Here is a 17,080-nt window from a genome sequence, read left to right on the forward strand (position 1 = left end):
TCGTGAATATCTTTCAGGATGGTTCTAAGTTTTAGCAGTAGGGGAGCGATGATTACTACATATAATCCCAATTGATTACATTTTTCTATGAACAATCAGCGTGTTGTAAATGTTTAAGCTGAAAAACACACGAAGTCTGAACTGCGTGAAGCACTTTAAAATCATAATCAGCAGCACTCCATTGACATCACGGTAAGTGACGTATTGAAAGGTGCAAACATCTTAACCAACCAGAAACTAACTATTTTTATTTTACCAGGTAAGGTCCACTGAGATATATAGCTCTTTTTTAGAAGTGACCTGGTTTCTGAAAAAGTGATAGCTCAACGAAGTGACTTTGTGTATATTAATAGCAGCCAAATAATCTAAATGCATGTTCATTATAAATGTGAAGGGAGAAACTGGTGGACCCGGAGAAAAATCCACGCTACCACGAGGAGAGACATGCAAACTCCAAATAAACAGGCGTCAGAGTCGGGATCGAACCCAACGACCTACTGTCTACCAGGCGAGGTAGTTAACATCTTTCCATCATGTAAAGTACTTGGGGACTCACAGTATAAGTGAGCGATCTGTACCAACAGTATTTAATCGATTATAGATGTTTTCGATGCCACATGATTTTAATTTGTTGTTTTGACAAGGCCAACTCTACCTTAATAATGAGGACCGTGTGCAGTGTGAACGTTTAGGAATGAGGGAGACAAAGGAGGTCGGGCGTGGAACTTGCCATAATACCTCTTCACGCGCTCGTTAACAGCACTCATCTCAACATTATTTTCTTCACGGTTACGCAGGGAAACCTTTATGTAAGTATGTATATAACAATGTGTGTATATATATATAAAACTTGATGCGATTAAATAAATGCTTGCATTTTAAAACCGCCAGGAGTTGTTAAAACAAAACGAGACCAGAAGAAAATAAATGAGAGGTATGTGATATAAAAGATATCAAAAACAGCCCAAATTCCACCACTACCATCCCCTCTCCCACCTCCAATCCAGACTCTTGCACAGAGTCCACATCTGGAAATGATTGGTAGGGGAAGGTGTGGGGAGGCTTGGTGGTGTGCGGTGGTGTGCGGTGGTGAGATGGGTTGTGTGTGGAGGTGGGTGTTAGTGTGGTTTTGGTGTGCAGTGATGTTGGGTTGAGAGTGGTTGTGTGTGTGGTTATGTAGGAGCAGTTGTACGAGTTGGTGTGTGTTATGTATACAGTGGTATTGGATGATATTGGTTTGTGCCAAGGTGTGTTAGCATTGGTTGGGTATGGAGAACTATGGTTATGTGAGGTGGGGTTGTGTGTTTTGGTCGAGGTATGTATTGGTGTGTGTTAGACTCTAGTGGCGAAGGAAGGTATGGTAATAAACGGTTGAGGTGGTGAGTAGCGGTGTGGGTGGTATGCGGTGATGTGTGATAGTGTGGCGATGTGCAACTGTGTTGTTTGTGATGGTGTGTGATTGTGTGGTTTGTGGTGGTGTATGTATGTTGAACTTCTTTCGCACCGTACGTAGCTATCCGTGCTCAGAGGTGTGAAACTGCATACGGTGCTTAGTATTGGGCAATTCATGAAGGCATTGTAATCAAATCCAAGGATTTCCACTGTGGATGTTTAAAGCAGGAATTGCGATTCTTCTCTGGATGATTCCCACATTCAAATCTCCACTTGCATCAATGGTACCAAAACAACATGTGTGCGCCATCTAGTGGCGATCGTTCCAACTCACGATAAGAATCCCATTCGCTTGATTACAGATGCATTGACATGAATGGGGATTCTTTCGACGATTCCTGGACTGCTAAAGAATACCCACTTATTTATATAGGGATTGATGCATCTCCATACAAACGGGTGGCATATTTGAGATGCAGTCGACACCAGACCTCCAAGGACCACTCATAAAATATCCTCACCACCATCCAGAGGTCAGGCTTGCTGTTGTGACAAATACAATGCATCCATCATCACCACTCTCAGTCCCACTGCCATTATCTGCCATTATGTCTTTCCTATCTTACAGCCAAAGCAAGGCCCCTTGATTGCCAACCTCTGGGTGCCACTCAACTGCCTGAGTATCCTGCCCTCCTCTGCTCGGCACACGTGTCCCACCCATCATAAACCCTACTAAAGTAGAATGGAAATAATAAAATAATAAAACATAATAAAATAATTCTCACGACGTTTCGGCCACAACGCAAGCAGCCGTCCTCAGGTGGAGAACAGGTATGTCGAGTAGAGTCAGACTGTCTACTCGACAGACCTGCTCTCCACCTGAGGACGGCTGCTTGCATTGTGGCCGAAACGTCGTGAGAATTATTTTATTATGTTTAATATTTATTATTTTATTATTTCCATTCTACGTGACTTTACCGAAAGAACCAAGAAGATGAATCCCTGCAGTCACGAAAGCTTTAAATCGAAACCTACTAAAGTACATGCAAAAAACCAGTGAAATATTAAAAGAATGCCAAAATATTAATAATACAGAAACTCAGGAAATATTAATGGATGAGGTTACTACAGATGTTGTCTATTAGTGAATGTCGGGGTCTGTATGCAATTTCTGAGGCTGCAGGTTATTTGGGGCAAGTGAAACGTTATCCGCTACACTTACAGTAATTGAATAAAACGTTGCCTTGTCAAACTTCACTGTTCAGTCCTCTGCTTCTTATTCTAGTCCCTTGGCTTTTTGGGCCATTGGGAGAATGACAGACTGACAGACCGGTTTCTGATGTGGACTCTAGACACAGGTCTCTCTACAGGGTCAATGTCAGTCAGTCGGTTTATTTTGGGTAAGGCCCGCTGAGCTTAAGATGTTATTTTGCAATGGCAACCAGGCCAAAACAGCTGAGAATATTACACGAGTAGGGAGGGTTTTAAGTGGGTTCCATGGAATAAAAACAGGGAAATATGATCGATAGACTTATAGACCGGTCTCTAAAAAAGACTGTAGGCAATGATAGACTGACAAAGCAGTTTCTGGTGAGGTCTCTAGACAATGATAGGCAGACAGACCGGACTCTGACAGACGGGAAATCTAGACGATGATAGACAAACAGACCGGACTCTGACAGACGGGAAATCTAGACGATGATAGACAAACAGACCGTTCCTGACGGCGTCTCTAAGAGAATGAAAAACTGACAGACTTGTCTGTCCCCACTACCTCACGAGGCCCTGGTCTCATCAAAGCACAATGCTTGACTTGCATGAGTTAGCACTGGCAATGAAATTAGCGTCGTTATAGCGATACTTCTGCGAGCCGGCAAAGCATGGCCCCACGGGACTCATCGCGATGAGCCACATGAGGTAGAGTGGCCTTATCTCAAACAAAAATTCCCCCAAAATAATTTAAAAATGTGAACGTCTGTGGCCTATACAATGAATGAATGAGTGAAAGATTCAAGGAATTCTTGAACAAATGGACACGAGACTGAACAAATGGATGAATAAGCAAAAGGTGGAGTAAATGAATTATGGAGTGAGGCAATGATTGAATGAAAGCAATTGAAAAATTAAACAAGGGACCAACATACTGAAAGATACAGCAAAAGATAGAGTGACCAAATTAATGACATTAAATTATGTAACCACTGAGTGCACAAATCAGCAAATACAGGACCAAGTTAAGTATTGAACAAACAAATGGCTGAACGAGCTAAAGAATGACCATGTGAACAGGTGAACAAACCACCGAAATAATGAAAGACTGAGTAAACAATTAACAAAAAGAATGCATAAACCTGTGAACGAAAAACCCAGCGGTTGCCTTGATAAGCAAATAATTGATCAAACGAGTCAATGATTTCATGGCAGACAAAAAGAATGAGCCAACAACCGAATTATAAAAAGGAAGAATAAGAGATTCAGAATGAGATAATTATTCAATTAACGATTCAGCAAATAAACTAAATACCCTGTGAATGAATACAACATCAACCCAAGGATTGCCCGAGAGACGGCGCAGAAGAAGGAAGGTTTGCAGTCGTACGATCATATAAACGTGATGCGCGTTGCCGCTAGCGTTCGGCGTTTCTCGCGGTGCGACCAATTAATTTGGCTGCTCCGAGGCGACGGCGGAGATAACGAGCGCTAACGCATGAGTGGCGATCAGTATGCATGTGTGTGAGCGAGAGCGCGTGTCGAAGAGAGCGATTGCGCGTAAGCAATTGTGCGCGTGTGTCTGCATGTATGCGAGCAATTGTGCGAGTGTCAATGTGTGAGCGATCACGTGCGAGCTCACGCGTGTGAGCGATCGTGTGCGAACGTGCGAGTGATAATTATTTGAGTGCGCATGTTTGTATGTATGTGTTTGAGCATGTTTACATGCGTGCGTGCGAGTGTGTGAGCGATCATATGAGTGTGCAAGTGAGTGTGCGTGTGCGAGTGTGTGCGTGTATGCTAGCGATAGTGCGATTGTGTGCGTGAGCGATCGTGCGAGACGACTTTAATGGACCGCTGCAGGCGATGGATGAGTGTGTGGGCTATGGGGTCTGTGTGATCAATGATTTGAATGAGCAAGCGAAAAAACAAGTAAACGATTCAATGAATGTCTGAAATACTGGGTGAATGAGTGAGCAAATGAGTGAACGAACATGTGTCAATTGAATGAAATGAGTCGAACACTAAATGAAATGAGTGAAACAATGAATGAAATTCAGTAAAATGAGTGCACTTAGTGACCGATTAATCAAACGAGCAAATTAACGAGAGATAGATTGAATAAATGGACAAACAAATATCACAAGCTGGGACGTACCAGCAGTTTCATAAAAAAAGTCAGATCATTCAACCTGGTGAGTATAGAAAAGGACCGCGTCATATTTTAACCTGCGCCATATTCAAGTGTTAAAGTAACTCCCCCCTTTGTGTGCTGTCCCTTCGGCTACAGCTCCCCCCGCATGGAATCTGTCATTGTGTTCTCACTTAACACCCGCAGCACTCAACACCGTGCCCAACAGCCATCACTCTCCTGCCCACCCCGCCCCCCCACTAGTAAAACCGTGGTGCCCCCCTCTCCTATTGTACGTGTGTGTGAATGGCCACATAAGCAAAGTGCAGGACCCATTGGGAAAGCAGCAGAGCTCTGCTGTAACACCCCCCCCCCACCTTTGGACGTGAGACATTATTTTGGCCGGCAGCTTTGTGGACCGGTGCCCTCCCTACGGTCAGTGCCCCCCACAAGCAGCACTGCTGTGCATGGGAAGAGCATTCGTCTGAAAACCGCCAGGGAGATTCCTTCACCTGCATCACCGGTTCTGCATGGGTTTCCTCCGGGTTCTCCAGTTTTGATCCAAATAAATTACAGTCTTGAAAACGAGTCTTCAAACGCAGTCTGATTTTCCTGAATGGCCCAGTGAAAACACTTGTGCCTCAGAGCAAGAAGTTTCTGGGTTAGATTCCTGACTCGGGCATCTTTCTAGGGGAAGTTTGTACATTCTAAGTCTGTTCTACATGGGTTTCCTCTGAATGTTTTTTTGCTCAGGGAATAAATCAGAAAATGCAATGTAACTTATAGCTCAACATCCGCAAGCTGAAAAATTACCTGCAAATGACTCATTTGGGATTAAACACAGCAACATACAGCGAGGCTTTACTAGGTAAACAAGCTTAATTAGGATATGTACATCCCTGCTCTCCACACCTTTGGGGAGCCTTGGTTTCTCAACCGCGGATAATCACGATTACCCTCAAATTATACCATGGATGGCCATGCAAACACATACACATGCGGCATGCTTGCACATACACATACAAGGATGTGCTCATCCAGACACACATGTATACGCACCCTGCATACACAATGGTGTGTATAACAAAGACAAAGAACCTCTATATAGCCTTTAAAATACTGTTGGGGCAAGGGCTATTAGTGAGCATCTGTGAAGGCTGGGCATGGTGCAAGAGCTGGGTGGTGTGAACAGGACCACGTCAGGCTCCCTTTGTCTCCCCAGTGTTGATGTTTTACACACCTCCTCAGTGACTCATTGGAGGCTGGATCAACCTCATCGAGGCCCAAGATCGGTTCAGATAATGATCACTGATGTTGGCCATGAGCGGGAATCGAACAATGCACTTACCACTCCCCTCCCACTCCCCAGGATGTGTATAATAAAGACAATGACATGCATACACACCCGCATAGACAAAAAACCTGCACACGCACACACAATTACACATACCCCATATAAACAGACTGTGTACATACGTGCACAAACCCACACACACACGCATGGATAACACCCCACACGCAACATCTGCATGCAAATACAACTCTGATGCTTAATTCTCACCCCCGTGTTACCCTCGCCTCCACACACAGACACAAACAGACACATACCTGAGCCCTGTGAATGCTAATTTGTATGTGTCGGCAGATCACCGTCTGGAATGTACTGATCCTTGTTTTGGATAGTTAATTGAGCTGGCTACATAAATGACCACCCCTTCCCTCAATTCTCCCCTTCGGATATGCTCTATGCTTACCTAGAGCCGCCGGTGGCGAGATGTAAACTACCTCGACTGGTATACAGGAGGTCGTGGGTTTGATTCTGAACACCTGTACATTTGGAGTGTGCATGTTCTCTCCGTGGTCACGTGGATTTTTCTCCAGGTCTGTTTTTCCCTCCACATTGCGAAACATGCGTTTATAATATATGGCTGCTGTAAATTTCCACTTGATGAGCCACTTCGTTGAGCTATCATATGTGGCCAAGTCGCTGCTGAAAAGGAGTTAAAGCTCATTGGGCCTTACCAGGTAAAATAAAAAGCCAATGTTTAGTAGTATAGTATAATTTGATAATCTCACGGCAGTTGACAAGGTGGTGACAAGGGAGCACCTTCACTGCATGTTAGAGGTTCTTGGTTTGAATCCAGCAGACTGCCCTGATTAATACTGCGGGTGCAATAACCATACAAATACATGTCATCTGCTTGACAGTGGACGTCAAAGATCTCCTGATGTCATTCGAATGGGGTACGCCATTGTCTGCCGGCATCATGGTCCAAATTAATTTTTTTATTCACTTGGGATTACAAGTAGCAACATCCCTCCCTACTGACAGACTACATTATATCCATATCTGAAACATAGCGGCTTTATATTAGACCCGCACTATAAAAATGTCACGAAAACCAAATATACTAATTACAGTAAAACCTTGGATTGCGAGCATAATTCGTTCCGGAAACGTGTTTGTAATCCAAACCACTCGTATATCAGTTGTGATCACGTGACGCTCGGCAGACAAAGCGTACACGTACTACTCGTATTGCAAGACCTCGCTCGTTTATCAAATTCATATTTATTTTAAATTTTTGCTCGTCTTGCAAACACTCGCAGACCAAGTTACTCGCAATCCAAGGTTTTACTGTACCAGAAATGATTGCATCGACGGTGGGTAGATGTCAGACCGTGAGCACTTAGCTGTCGTTGAAACGTCTCAACTGTCAAACAACACAAGTCTCAATGCCCCAGCTTGTCGTCTTGAGTTCACATGTTGACGTAATACGCGTATGTTAATTATAAAATGCATCACCGAGTGAACAAATGAGCCAATGAGCGTGTATTTGATTGAGGGGCTCACAATGGTTGAGCAGAATAATTGTAAGAATGAGTGAAAGCCTGGGTTAATGACTGAACAATTGAGTGAATAAGCAACATATGGAGCCAACTAATCATTACATAAGCAAAATGAATCGACATGAATAAAAAAATAAGATATTCGTTAAGCGATCAAGAAAAGAACGAGCTGATGAGTTAACTACTGAATGAGAGAAAGATTGTGCAAACATAAGTTAGTGACTGATTGAACGAGGAAAAAATAAGTTGGTTAACATGCCAATGGGTGAGGAACAAAATTATGAACTGAGTGAATGAACACGCAAAATAAACAAATAAGTGATAGATTAAGCAATCAGATTGAGCCTATGAATGAGCAAAGGCTTAGAAGGAGCAAGCACAGGAGTCTGATTGGACCAACGAGTGAACGAGCGAGTGAATAAGTGAGTATTGAAGTGCATAGTGTTTGGAAAACGAATGAAAGACTGAATGTAGAAATGGGAAAAAGATTTAATGAACAAAAGACACCAACTGAGTTTGTGACCTAACAGACAAGGAAACAATTGAGCGAGTAAAGAAATTAACAAATGAGTAAATGGATGGGCGACTGAAAGACTGAACGCTCTCTTGGCTTTTGTGCTGAAGGTCAGGAATTGAACTTGGGTCACCAGGATTGTGGCACAATGAGCAACCCACCCCACTACAGCAAAACCACTACGCAAAACACAGACAAGACAAAGATTCACGACAAAGCCATGCAGACTGTTGGGGCAAGTGCTGTCAGCGAGACAAGGCACGAGAGGGTGATGGCCGAGTCGACCAATGCGAAGGCGCAGGACTCGTTCAGATACACGCCACTGATGTAAGCCTTGGTCAGGAATTGTAGCACAGTAAGCGAACCACTGCACTGGCAAGAAACGACGCTTTGAACATCCAGTGCGTAAACAGAGGGAAAAGGTGGTGGGCCGATTACATTTTTTACTAAACTGTACACCGTAATTGTGATGCAAATGACGCAAGGGAGAGCCATGCAGGGGCAGACAAGATAAATGACTGGCAGATAGCGGTGGTGGTGGTGGAGGTTTACCCAGAATAACGCAAATCGGCCTGTAACCCTCACTGTGTCAGTGGGAGAGAGAGCGAGTGAGTGACAGCGAGTGAGAGCATGAGCGAGTGTGAGAGAACGAGAGCGAGCAAGAGCGAGCAAGAGCGAGCCAGAGGGAGGGCTCTAATTATTCAGGGCTTGGCCATCCTGGGCTTGGAATCAATAAAAATGCAAATGGGAATGAGAGGAAGATGCCAGGAGAAGGCCCCTTATTTTACATAATCGAGTCAAAAGACGAGGCTCCGTGTGTGTGTGTGTATCGCGGTTCAGTTTAATTCTGTCTATTTCAACGAGTTTGTGTGTATCCACACGTGTGTTTCTCTAAGCGTATGTAGGTGTGCATCTCCGTGTATGCCATTTTACAAGGCTTGGCGCTGTGGTGAAATCTCCCCTAAAATTAGCGGCAAATGGCGGTTGTTTTCTCAGAATACGGTGAGTGGTTATGTAGTGGTTAGCACACTGCACTACGAATCGGCGACCCGAGTTCAATACCTGCTCACCACCAAAATCAGTGACTAATATCTGAACCGATAGTGGGCCTCACTGATGTCGAGTCAGCCCTAAAAGAGTACCTGGTGCGGTCTGTAAACATCAGCACTGGGGAGATGAAGGCAGCAAGGCATGCTGCTGGACACCCAACCCGTTGTGTGCCTTGCCAGCCTTCATAGGTGTTCAATAATTTCACTTGCCCCAAAAGTCTGTTAAAGTCTATATGGGGGATCTTTGCCTTTTTTGTCTCAAACTTTACCTCTGAGTCGGTCTGCCTTTCTGTATATTTGTGTGTGCCTACGTCTTTAGCATCTTTCTGTGTAGATCTCTGTAAAACAGTTGTTATTACTTGTGCGAATTTTTAAGAATTTTATCTGAAGAATTTTCCAGTAACCTCCTGCATTATGTTTGGACAATTCCATCAAATAATGTTTGGTTTTGTGTGGGAACAAACCACAGCCCACAGTGGAAGCCCATATATGACGGGATTGCAATTAAATCTCCCCACTGATATATTAAAGAAACTACTATTGTTGTTGTATGACCATTTTCTGGACCTCGCAGCCAGAGTCTATAACGGTTTTGGCAGTCTCTTATCCAAGCATTAACTGAGCTAAAACCTGCTTAGCTTCTGAGATTGGGTGCATATAATTCATTTGTTCGTAGGTACTCTCTCTCTCTATCTTTCCATGTGCCTCTGCGCATATGCAAATCAGTCTTTGTATCCCATGAGGGACCTTGTTTTACATAATCTAGTCAAACGCCAGGGCTCTGAGTCTTTGTTTGTTTATGTTTTTTTCGATTGTGTCAGTGTCCATATCTGTGTGCGCCTATTTTTATGTCAGTGTTTCCCTCTGTCAGTGTCTCTGTGTCCACGTTCTGTTCTTTGTCTACGCGACTGTGTTTATTGTCGTTATGTCTGTATTGGTCCTCTGTCATTGTCTGAATGTAATTACGTCTGTCACTATATATTTCTGTCTATTCCTCTTTTCATACGTACATTTGTCTGTGTCTCACTTCATTAAATTTTTTGTCTATATATCTCGGTCAGCCTTTGTCTGTCTCTGGCCACTTTGTCTCCCCAGTGCTGATATATAAATACCACACCACATTTTACTTTAAGATCGAGTCAGACTAGAGGAGGCCCAGGACCAGTTCAGATATGACTTGTCAATGATGTTGGCCCCACGTGGGAATTGAACCCAGGCTGGAGGGTTTATAGTGCAGTGCGTTAACCACTACGCCACCACTCACCATATAAATTACTACAAACACCCTTGCATTGGGACTGAAGCTCTCATTGAAAGCCTGGTTTGCACATAGTTATATTTACAGTCGAGACCACATCGCGCTCTCGTCTTGCCATGTCGCATCGCAAGATAATCACATAAGGTGTCAACAGCACGACCAAGGTGTGGACAATCAGAAACTGCCATCATGTCCCATGCTGCTCGATGAATCACCACCCAATGCAAACACTCACCAAACAAGTCACAGCCCCGAGAAGAGTTGAATCGCCAGTATTTGATCGAGTCTTGGTTTGCCCTTGCGGTATATGCATCTGTAGGTAAGTCTATGGACCGCACTGTCAATCTACAGGTCTTTATGCAAGTCTATTGGTCTCTGCGAGTCGATGGGTCTCTATGCAAGTCACTGTTCAGCAGGCTGACACCATAAACTCTCTGAGAACACAGTTTAATCCCTGTTGGAGTAAAACCTAAATTCGTATATTAATTATAATCTCAGTGGGGCCGACGCGGTGTCACAAACTCGCCCGTTATGAACCCATTCCCAAGCACTCACCAGCAGCTCTGATGACAGCGGCTGAACCCCCAGGATGATTGGAACACAATGGCCGGTTCCGGGGGCGAAGCCTTCCTTGCTTCTGCTGCTGGTACCGCCACTCAGCAGGCATCAACGCTTGCTTGTGCGCTCGTGTTGCCTGCTGCCAGTAGGATTGGGGGTAGGGGGCAGGGTGTTCAAACATATCCACAGATGTATTAGAAATACTTGCCTAATTGCCATCTGGCAATTCACCAGTATTGGTTCAAGAAAGCCTGACTCTGCTCATGAAACGACGAATGAAGGAACCGATCCAGAGTTTGCTTGTCTTAAACCAGGGGTCGGCAACCAAAATAACAAGAAGAGCCATTTCTTTCCAATTCGGTACAAAATTCAGTATTTCAAGAGCCGCAATGCATCTGAGTACATACTGTACATACGTACATATCGTCAAGAAGCAGCCCGTAAAGAGCCGCATGCGGCTCCGGAGCCGTAGGTTGCCGACCCCTGTCTTAAACCAAAGCTACTAAAAAAAGACACTCCCAGAAAGCCATGTGGCCGAATGGATGTGTAAAAAATACTTTATAATTTTTTATTGTGGAGGGACGGATATGGCAAGGAGGCCTATCATCTGCCTATTTATTTTGGTACATATATTCTCCACAACGACACAAATGTGTTAGATACACGATCATCAGAATACAATGCCCAAAGCATATGAAAGTGGTGAATTGAAGTATTTTATTTTAACCAGGTGAGAGCACATTGAGATTCAATATCACAGCGATATAGGTGCTGCATTAGGCTTTTGAATGTGCTGTAAATTTGCAGGCTGATGCATTCACGTTCTTTATTTACATTGTATGAGAACACACTGAGATTGATCGTCATGACACCCTCGCTTGTTGAGAGGGTGGGTGATTTAAACGTATTTACAGATCATGGTGACCGGAACACAATGCCCTCGCCTTGTCAATGTGCAGCATTGAAATATTTGATTAAACCAGGTGAGAGCTCCCTGAGATTCACTGTCAAGAAGCCCTAGGCGCATGGTGGCGGGGTGGGAGTTTTAGATGTAGCTTAAGATCTCTTTGACATATGCTTACTGGAAAACAGTGCACTGCGGATTTAAATACTTTATTTAACCATGGGAGAGTTGACTGCGATTCAGTCACATTGCTAAAGCTTTTTGCAAACGTGCCAACTTTAGAAATTTTGTACTATATTTTACAATGTGTTTTCACAACATTCTTGGCTTGTAAACATGTCGACTGATGAATTGAAATCCTGTATTTAACCAGGGTCTGGGGTGGGTTAAATGTATTTACAGGTACTGAATGGAAATCCCTTATTTAACCAGGTAAGTGCACATTGAAATTCAAGGTCACAATGCTCTGGGTTAACATGCCAAATGATTAATTACATCTATTATCCAAACCACTGTGAGACCAATAATATTTCAAGTATATACATTCACAATGTTCTAGGCCTGCCAACGCGCTTCAATTGACATATTTTATTTAAGCAGGTGAGAGCTCATTGAGATTCAGCGATACAATGCACCAGGCTTGTAAATGTCCTATAAGAGCTTTTATTAACCATGCGAGTGCACAACGAGCTTCATTGTCACGGTGCACGGTTGATAAAATTAAATCCTTTGTTTAACCAGGTGAGCACCCTTAAATTTATCACAACGTCCAAAGCTTGTAAATTTGCTGATTCAAGAACTAACTAACATAATTCAATTAATCAAACGAGAGCACGTTGAAATCAGCACAATGCATTAGCCTTACAACATGTGCCTGTTAAGGAATTCATATCCTTTAATTAACCATGTGAGAGCACATTTAAATTGTTAGTGTTCTCCTCTCACAAGCTTATTAGCTGATGAACCAGCATCCTTTAATGAACCGGGTGAAAGGACAGCCATCTGAATGCAGCAAGGACACAAAATACGCTGGGCCACTGCGACAGGAATCTAAGCATTGTTTCAAACCTCTGGAAAATCGCTGAATCTGGAGGAAAAAACCCTCCGATCTGGAAGAAAGTTGAATTGCCCACTCAGTAGACGAGTATAACCGTTTCCACGGTATCCAGCACCAAGTATTGATTATCCAAAAGTCAATTGCGGCGTTTAACGGGCAAGCGAGCGTGCACAAAGTTGCAGACATGTGCCTCCCAAATTACTTCATAATCATTCGCAAACTGCAGATAGACTGGAATCCGCTGCAGGAATAAGGAATTTCCACCGCTGGCTCAGGGGGCCGTCAGTGAAGGTGAGCACCGATGCATGTTCGTTGAGCGGGAAACTCACTACCTGTGGTAATAATCACACGACCATTGATAAAATATGATATTAATAATTATTGATGCTGACGTCTTGTAATTGTTAGTGTACGAAATTTGCTAGGCAGAGATCGCTGGTTCGGTTACCCGGCTTGGCTTTTGAAATACTGGTAATGGCCAAGTTTTTTAAACCCCCCCCCACCTCTGTCCACCCAGCAGTATAAATGGGTGCAACCACAGTTAGTCAATCGCAGGTCACGTGTGGTGGAGTAGAATCGATTTCTGAATGAAACCGAGAGCCTGAATCGTGACAATCCATGTTTCCGAGACAGTGAATCATACGTAACACATTTAATATGTATACGGACAATATCTATAATGCACAAACACAGTAACAGGAGCACACAGATCAGGGAACAAATACAAATCAGACAACACATTGACTGTTAAGGCAAGTGGGGTCGGACATGACACATCATGGTGAGAACGGATGACAGCAAATGGACAACACTAGTGATGGAATGGCAGCCAAAAGATGGAACACATCCGAGAATATAACTACCGTGGAGATGGAGCCATGAGATACAATTTTGCGCGGGGTGATATGAAGGTGCCTAGGTGGCACAGGGGGCTAATATCGTGTTAGAGTACTGAACCAACAATGCTGAGATCTCTGGTTTCGGCCGTGCGTGTTTGTTTAAACCGGGTTCTCAAGTGATTGCACACACAAAAAACACATTATAAAACTGGGATTTCACTTAGTTTGAAAACAAATTAATGTCCTAAAACATAATTTATTTTCAGGACATACGAAAACGATCTCTACACAGAGCACCTCACAAGATGCACCACCATCTGGTATGGATCATAGGTAAATTAAGGCACCTCGGATGTATTTCTGTAATGTCATCCTCCACAGGTCGTTGTCTAACATCGGGTGATGTTGCTAAACCGTACATTCTGTGAGAGTTCCAGATGTAAATGTTTTCATCTTATGCCGATGTAACAGAAAAAGCACGAAGCGATTATAACTATAAAATTAACGAAAACATGTCTTATTTGACAGGCTTTCACACGGCAGGATGGCATTAGGCTTTTGAATGTACCGTAAATTTGCAGGCTGATGCATTCACGTTCTTTATTTACCTGGTGAGAAAGCATTCATTGGAGTCCTCCACCCCCATCAATAGATAGACCATGGCTGATGAAAATGCTAATCTAGCAACAATACTGGTTCATAACAATCTGCTACCCTAATACAGTAACAGGATGCATAAAAACACATTTGAAACACCTTACGATGAAAAAACTCTTGTCTTGTGCACGAGAACAATCCACTGCTGGATGAAGGCCTCGACAATATTCATTTTAGAACAGTCAACCGAATATCAAGTTAATAGTGTCGAGACTGCTGACAGAATGGCAGCCAAAGGTAGAAAGGAGGCTGATAGTTTGACCGTAGAGTTGGAATGTTAAGATGAATTGCAGGAGCGAGATGTGGCATCAATCAAATAAGGGATGGAGACACCTCGGGGTGTTTTCATCCAGCTGTGTATACCGTAGATCATGACCGATTATGATTGAGCATGTTGTTCGTATCTTAAAACACTTAAAATGCATATAACACATGAACAAGAGCTCACTAAACTATATCACTTTAAAGTATTACTTGCATATCTTGTCCACCATATTATTCATAATGCAGTATCATTATTAAACGTATTAGCCACATCAGAGTACAGTATTAGTAAATTATCAGTGCAGCACTTGCCTTATCGTGTTAACAGCTGGACTGGTTACTTAAGGGCGCTGCAGTGGCGAGATGTTAACTACCTCGCCTGGTATACAGGAGAACATGGGTTCGATCCCGACCCTGACGCCTCCTGTATATTTGGTTTTGCGTGTCTCTCTCTCCCGGTGGTCGCGTGGATTTTTCTCCGGGTCCTCTGATTTCCCCCTCCACATTTAGAAACATGCGTTTAGAGTATTTGGCTGATATTAATTTCCACATAAGCTACTTCATGGGGCTATCATTTGTGGCCAAGTCGCTTCTGAAAAGCACCTTTAATAGTTCAGTGGGCCTTACCTGGTAAGATAAACAGATTTTAGTTTTAATAGCACAAGTGCATTTGTAATACGAACTACAATGTATACATTTTCACAATAACCACGTACCTATCCCTCCGTAAATATATTGTGATGCTGTATTGGCAGCGGTTCAAAACATCATCTAACGAGAGACAATATACACTCGATGACATTTCGTACAATGGCCCTTCTGAAAAGCACACCATTAATCAGGGCCATTACCTGAAACGTCTCCTTAGGGGAGTGTTATTAACTGGTTGAGCTGTTTTTATATCTTACACACAATAAAACAACGCTGCAACGTGAACCACAATCCTTGTCATCAGCCACGACCAATCCACTGCTGGACCATATATATGGTCATATAATCAATATTGCATGAGATGTTCAGGTAAAGAAGGTAGTGAAGTGGGATGTCATTATGGGATCTTGCACAACGCGTTGCGTGCATTTGAAATGTTTATGTTACTATTTACTATGGATGATCCTCATCAGCCATGCTCAATCCACTGCTGGATGAAGGCTTCCCCCCCTCTAAAGCTTTCGCAATCTCCCAAATCGTGCCATGTAAACAATTCACCCAGCACTTCGTCTGCCACACTAGCCGATTTTACAGATTACATCTCCTCGGCAGACGTACTCTCAAGACGAGTTCCATTACATTACATTTAAGTCAAAACCGCAGTTAAAGCAATAACATCCAACATTACAATTATTACCGTAATAAAACATGCAGAATACACAATATAAAATATACTGGGATATCGCTGACGAGAGAAAGCATAAAACCTTAACCTTGCACAACATTGTCCGTTCGCCTCCTAGGTAAAAATACGAATGTTAACAACCGAGACGTTTGCGAACATCGTAAAAATACAACCACAGCCATCGCATTTCGCCCCCCACCGCCACTCCTCACAATAAAAGCGATCACAGCCAAGGAACGGAACGGCTCCGGGAGGACCTCCACTGGGGAAATGGAACGATGGAATCAGCAGCTCGCGTGCAGGAGAGAGGGCTGCATTGTTACACGGCAGGATCGCAAGAGGAAGGCGACCTCCATCCAGCAGGGGTTCGATGATGATCCGCTGCCGAGGAATAAAAGCAACTCCCCGTAGCCCCCCTGCATCGCAGCTCTCCTCCTCACGATAATATTTTACCACAAACAAAACACGCCGATTTCGACACGGCCCTAGCCACGCGTCGATTCAGTTGGGGGTTCTCAACAGAGAGAAAAACTAAACGTCGTGAATTAGACAAAGCGACGATAAAATAAAAATAATTATAATAAAACGCAAATTTCACTCCGAATCTCGACGAAAGACTCACCTTTCCCGCCCAGCGCCGCTGCCCGCGGAACCGGCTCTGGGAACCGGCTCTGGGATCCGGGTCCCAGTCCCGGGGATTTTTCATCGTTGGAGGGGGGGACGGAGTTAAGAGGCGGGGTGGGGTTTGGGGGCGGGGTAAAGAGTTGGGGGGGCGGGGCGGGGTAAAGAGTTGGGGGGGCGGGGCGGGGAGTGGGGGCGGGTTGTGGTCCGCGGTCCTCCTCCCCCGCTCGTCATCTTCTTTCGTACGGCTGCTGATGTGGGCGCAGAGCAACAACAACAACTGCAATCTTCTTGGTTCTTTCGGTAAAGTCACGTAGAAGGGAAGTAATAAAATAATAAAAATAAAACATAATAAAACAATTCTCACGACGTTTCGGCTACAACGCAAGCAGCCGTCTTCAGGTGAAGAATGAGACACTACCAAGCTAGGAGCTTATATAC

The 17,080-nt window shown here is 43.8% G+C and overlaps 1 protein-coding gene across 4 annotated transcripts in view; it reads right to left on the minus strand.

Moving 5' to 3' along the window:
- Positions 1–16,706, minus strand: part of LOC144730807 (polyhomeotic-like protein 2) — an 84,211-nt gene extending 67,505 nt beyond the window's left edge. For 2 of the 4 annotated variants that reach the window (XM_078611580.1, XM_078611577.1), the window contains exons 1-2: positions 16,641–16,706; positions 10,959–11,100 (exon numbers count right to left, since the gene is read on the minus strand). In XM_078611580.1, coding sequence (XP_078467706.1) covers positions 10,959–11,070 — 112 coding nt within the window. In that variant the 5' untranslated portion in view covers positions 11,071–11,100; positions 16,641–16,706. Of the gene's footprint in view, positions 1–10,958; positions 11,101–13,124; positions 16,611–16,640 lie in introns of those variants that run through there. The other 2 variants (XM_078611579.1, XM_078611578.1) reach the window with 2 other exon arrangements.
- Positions 16,707–17,080: the final 374 nt, after the last annotated feature.

This window comes from Lampetra planeri, chromosome 36, assembly GCF_965212315.1.
Source record: "Lampetra planeri chromosome 36, kcLamPlan1.2.h2, whole genome shotgun sequence".
NCBI lineage: Eukaryota > Metazoa > Chordata > Hyperoartia > Petromyzontiformes > Petromyzontidae > Lampetra > Lampetra planeri.